This window comes from Vombatus ursinus, unplaced genomic scaffold, assembly GCF_900497805.2.
Source record: "Vombatus ursinus unplaced genomic scaffold, bare-nosed wombat genome assembly UNPS02009824.1, whole genome shotgun sequence".
Lineage (NCBI taxonomy): Eukaryota > Metazoa > Chordata > Mammalia > Diprotodontia > Vombatidae > Vombatus > Vombatus ursinus.
The window spans coordinates 337,713-343,571 of NW_020949602.1; the positions used below are offsets into that span (position 1 = coordinate 337,713).

General features: G+C 50.6%; 1 protein-coding gene across 1 annotated transcript in view; it reads right to left on the reverse strand.

Moving 5' to 3' along the window:
* Positions 1-1,551: 1,551 nt before the first annotated feature.
* GLIS1 (GLIS family zinc finger 1) overlaps positions 1,552-5,859 on the reverse strand; it is a 261,557-nt gene continuing 257,249 nt past the window's right edge. The window contains exons 9-10 of the mRNA XM_027852726.1: positions 3,985-4,161; positions 1,552-2,103 (exon numbers count right to left, since the gene is read on the reverse strand). Of these exons, the coding sequence (XP_027708527.1) occupies positions 1,967-2,103; positions 3,985-4,161 (314 nt within the window). The 3' untranslated portion in view covers positions 1,552-1,966. The remainder of the gene's footprint in view (positions 2,104-3,984; positions 4,162-5,859) is intronic.

The window sequence follows — 5,859 nt, forward strand, 5'->3', positions numbered from 1 at the left end:
TGTGATTGCAAAAAAGAAAGCGTGGAAACACTGTGAAGAAGGACATGGACGACTGGAAGCGGAGGTGGGCGGTCATGGAGTCACACGGCTAGTCTGGTTGCTGCATTGCTATTCATGGAGCATGAAAAGACCCTGAGGAAGGCCTTCAGGGCACTGAACAGCTTGTCTTTGGAGGGTTAATGGAAGGAATGTGGACAAGAATCACACCAGACAAGGAGGGGCGGTGGGCCGCAATGTGCCCCAGTAAAGGGGGACCTGACATTGGTGACGCCCAATGAAGGAACCGGATGAACACACTAGAGTAATGGCGGACGTGGGATGCTGGACCACAACCAGCTAAGTGACAACTTCCCTCATGCTGTCTTTGTGGACGTGGTGGAGAGATGGGGGCTAGACAGGAATACAGGTAAGTAGATCTGGAACTGGTTGAAAGAACATACCCAAAGAATACTAGCTACGAATGGCAGCTAGGTGGCGCAGTGAATAGAGTACCCGGACTGGAGTCAGGAAGACTCATCTTCATGAGTTCAAATCTGGCCTTAGACACTGACTAGCTGTGTGACCCTGGGCAAGTCACTTCACCCTGTTTGCCTCAGTTTCCTCATCTGTAAAATAAGCTGGAGAAGGAAATGGCAAACCAGTTCAGTATCTTTGCCAAGAAAACCCCAAATGGGGTCACGAAGAAATGACCTAACAATAAAAAGTGGCACACGGATAAAGTGATGGCCGTGGAGTTAGGAAGACCTGAGTTCAAATATTGCCATAGTCGCTTACTAGTTCTGTGACCGAGGGTAAGTCGCGTAAATTTTCTCAGCCTCAGCTTCTTTACCTGTAAAATGGGGATAATAATAGTACCCATCTCACATTGTTTTTGAGAATCAAATGAGATAGCAGAGGTGAAAGCCCTTGTAAATGTATCATGTATTATGTAATATACATAATATAAAATATATTAAGTAACTGTAGTGTATAAATGCTCATTATTATTTTTACTATTGTTGATAATGGTTGATCTTGAATTGGATGGCAGTCTGTAGCAGAGTGCCCCAGGGATCTATCCTCATCTCTGTTAAAGCTTAAAACTGCACTAAGACTTTTTGGGACACACGTAACATCCATGTATACACATAAATATACGCACATACACACGTTTTATACTGTCTTGTTTCCCACTGCCGTTGATAAAACAGGCTAATGAAAACACTGTATACTTTCTGCAGTCCCTTTACATGCATGATCTCAGTAGGTGCTCGTAACATTCCTGTGGGTTAGGGATCATTCCCACTTAACAGATAAGGAAGCTGAGACCCACAGTCTGGCCAAGGTCTGACAGTAAGTCAGTGACAGAAGCCAGAGCCGATCTCGGCACAAGATTCTCGCCACGGTACACGTTCCACGCCAGAAATGTCCATTTGCTTAAGACACCCCCAGACCCGGGCTCAGGAGGAAGCCCCGGGACACCCTTCGGCCCAATCCGCTTCTCGCCGCCGATTGCCAAGACACAGAGGAGTGCAGTCACTGTTTGCATGTTTCCAGTTTTTAATGCTTTCTTGTAAATCTGAACATATAAAACCAGCTGAGGAAATGGACGTCAGTTCTGTACAATTTATATACATGAGGTCTGTGATCTTAAAATTAAAAAGAAAAGTCCAGATAATTTCAAGGAGGGTCCCCGGCTGTCTGTGGCATCCGGGGGAGTGTCCTTTCTGGGCACTGTCTCGTCTACTTGGGCAGGACTTACGGGGGCCTCCTTCTGCGGCAGCGTGCTGGCGGGGGGCCAGGTCCGCGGCTCCCGGCCCACCTGTGGCTCCCGGGGGGAGTTAGTGTTGGGTTGGGAAGCTGGGGTCTGTCTGGGCTTGGGTTTCCGGAGCTCATACAGGCTTCCAGCCCGAGCTACATATGCGGGCCTGGAAGACCAGGCTGGGCCTTAGCATGGATACAATGAGAGGGAGCAAGATGGCGGGTCTTAGGTGTCGGTGTAGATGGAAGGGAGGGAATTCAAACAGGGGTCAAATGAGCCATTGGGGAAGAAGCCGTTCTCCTCTGGGCTGGTGGTGCCTGCTTCCTGGGGTCCACACGGGCCGTCTGGCAGGGTGTCATAGCCTGCCCGGAGAGAAGGGAAAAGAGCATGAGGGAGGTTGGTCAAGAAGCATTTATTGAGTGCCTACTGTATGCCAGGCACTGTGCTACGTTACACTGGAGATACCGAGAAAGGTCAAGAGCAAGCATTGAATAGGGGCGACGACACACAAGACACAGATAACAACAGTAACAACAGCTAGCACTTCTATAGTGCTCTAAGGTTTGCAGAATGACTTACAAAAATTATCCATTTGATCTTCACAACTACCCTGGACAACGAGTACTACTATTACCCCCCATTTTACAGGTCAGGAAACTGAGGCAAACAGCTGGAAAGTGACTTGTCTAGAGTAACACAGCTAGTAAGTGTCTGAGGCCAGATTTGAACTCAGGTCTTCCTGACTCCAGGCCTAGCCCCCTATCCACTATAGCGCCACCTAGTTGGAGTCATGCAACCTTATTCTGGACCCCAGATCTGTCATTTACTACCTGTGTGACTCTGGGCTTTGGTTTCCTCATCTGTCAAATGGGGGAAATAACCTTTGCACCTTACAGTCTTGTAAACTTTCACATTTCATATAGAAACGTGAGCTAATAATAACAATACCGTCATTATCATCATGTTATATTATTATAACAAATGAGGCCCAAACCACCCAAGAAATTTCAGTGAGGAGGTCACAACAAGTAACTAAAACCAAGCAGTTTCCATTCCCCAGAGCTTAGCACAGCGCCTGGCACATAGTAGGTGCTTAATGGATGCATACCGATTGACTAGTCCCCTGCCCTGGCCTGGAGGGGCGGGTCAGTCAACAAGGCTATATTGAGCACCTTCTATGTCCCAGGCTCCACGCTAAACCCTGGGGATGTAAAGAAAAGGAAAACCAGTCCCCGCCCTCAGGGAGCTTATGTTCCAGTAAACAACTCTGTAAGTTCACAGTGGGCACAGGGTGCAGTAGAGGTAAAAGCACCAGCACTGATTGGGCCTGGAAAGGCCTCCTGCAGAGGATTAGATCTGAAGGAAGCCAGAAGGTGGAGAGGAGCAGGGAAAGCACTCCGGGCATGGGGCACAGCCTGTGCAAAGCCATGGAGCTGGGAGATGAAGCACTATGTAACCCTGGATCCCAGAGTTCAGGGAAGGCTGTGAAGTGTAAGAAGACTAGAGAGGCGGGAAAGGACTGAGCAGACTGAGAGCAAGCAGAGGAGCCCTGCTCTGTGCCCGGGCTCTGACACGCCAGCTGTGTGCTCCGGAGGGTCTCCACCCCGGAACGTCCCTTCCACCCACCCGCGTCTTCCTCATCCTTCAAGACCCAGCTCCAGGCCTCTCTCCTACGGGAAGTGCTTCATGACCATCTAGCCAACCCTGAGCTACCCCTATCACTGAGCCAGGTCTGCATTCCTCACCAGCCATCACGGGCTCTGAATGAGGGGCACCATTCTGACCCTTCTTCTGGACCCCCCCAGCTCAGGGTCCCCTCCTCCAGAAAGCCCCAGTCAGTAAGAACCTTCCCTGGCAATGACGAACACACATCTCCCGTGACTTTCTGTATTACGGTCTTCTTGTCTAATCTGCTGACCAGAGTGTAAGCTCTGTGAGGGCAGGCTCCATGCCTAACCCAAACATTCTATCTCGCCCAGCACCTAGCACAGGGCTCTGCTCCACATCCAGCAAGTGGTTAATAAAGGCTAGCGCGATTGAACTGAGTCAGCCTCGTATCAGATTACAAGCTCCATGAGAGCAGGGCAGATGTTTTAGAACCGTGTGTGATCTAACCCATGTATCTTGCCCAGTGCAGGGCTTTGCATACAGCAGGTGCTTAATAAATGTTGGGTGACTAGCAGACCCAATTTGACTTTCCGTGAACCCCACAGCTGTGCCCTGTGAGGACGAGCATCAGTTACCTTGGGCTGGCAAGGGGGCACTGAGGGTGTGATAGCCATTGGCCCGCAGAGGATTAAAGCCATGGGGCTCTCCTGCCAGGCCGTCTCCACCGCCACTGCCGCCGGCTGGCTCCACCGCCCTGTAGCAGTCGCCATAGTGGAAACAGTTCTGGATGGAATGGAAGCTGCCTTGGTAGCCTGAGGAGGGAGCACCAAGAGGGAGCACGGCGTGAGCAGGCTACACATACATCTCTCCCACCTCCCAGCGCTTCTCCATCCACAGCCACCATCTTGGCTACCATGCTTCTAAAGGCAGGCTCTGGGAACTGCTTTGGATTCGGCTCAGAGGATGGGCGAGGCCTCCTTGGGCGCAGATGACAAAGGAGACGTGTCCAGTGGCTCGGACCACACACCCTGGATCCTCAGTATGGCACTAAGTTGCCATGGTGATACACACAGTACTTTGCAGTGTAAAAGACTATAATGATGCCAGCTACTCTCAGCATTTCCTGTCCTCCCTTCCTCATGCATCCTCACCTCTCTCTGACCCCTGAGACCACACTCCCAACTCCTACCTTCAAGGTTGATACTCCAGGCCTGGAACGCCCTCCCTCCCTGTTCATACCTGATGAATTACCCTCTAGCCTTTATGAGCACCACTGGTGGGGGCTCATTTCTGATCCTACCTGATACCCAGCTTTCTTGAGGACATCATCAAACCTATACCCCTAATGCTTCTTTCTTTTTTTTGGTCTAAACTTGTGATTTCAAGTACAGGAGAATTCCGGGTCTCCTCACTAATGTAAGCAGGGTACCAAAAAGTTAAGTGACTTGCCCAAAGTGACAAGGTCACTATATGCCAGAGGCAGGACGTGACTGTGTCTTCTTGACCAAGTCTGACCCTCTACCAGATACCATCCTCTACAGTCATCTCTTTCTATCTGAGCTCCATGAGGGGCTGTCTATTCAGACTTGTGACCTTTGTGATAGCGGGCAGATCCTGTGATCTATTTGGGCCTCAGTTTCCTTCTTTGTAAAAAAAGGAGCAGTTGGACCTCAGGCCTGTGAGGCCCCTCCCAGTGCAGGCATCTTCACACGGCTGCTGCTCCAGCCAGGGCTGCCTAGTTACATGATGATGCTTCTGGGCTAGGAGGTAGGAAGCAGGGAGAACGTTTCAGTGGCCGTATAATTTTCCCCTCTAAAATATTAAACATGCAATTATTACATGTGGTAATGTTGTGGTCTGAAAACAGGCTTGGCTTTCTTCCTTGTTCTCAAATTTCCCGAACCTCCATGCATCGCTATGAGAATTCCCTTTGGCTGTAGAGCCCTTCTGAGCGGTCAGGAGGCAGTGAGGTCCCTGTGACCCGAGGTGTTCAAGCCTGATCCCCAGCCAATGATGGGTTAGAGGAGATCAATCCAGGGAACGAGCCCAGATGGCCCTTTGGGATGTGATGCTAGGGGCTCTCTCTGTGACCCGTGCCCACGGCAGGCATTGGGAGGGAGCTAGGGATAATGCTCTCTCCTCTACTCTCACTGCCTCCTCCCCAGGCTCAGCCTCTCACAGGAACATGAAGGGCAATGGGGAGGCTGGCGTGGTGGGGAAGTGTGGTTTTCCTCTTTGCGATCTGAGACCGAGAGTGGTAAAATCTGTTTGCAACGGTTTCCAACCCCAAGTCGGCCCGGGTCCGTGTTTCTGCTTCTGGCAGAGGCTGCTCCACATCCCCCTTGTGGTTTTAGGGTGATTTCCCTTGTTATAGGAACATAATCATGTATTGCTGGGTGACATCATAAAGTCGGGCCAACTTAATGGAAGCAATAATGGGACAGCCAGCTCAGTTAAAATAAAATGTCAGGGCTGGGAGGGGCCTGAGAACAGGGGATGTCAGGGCTGGG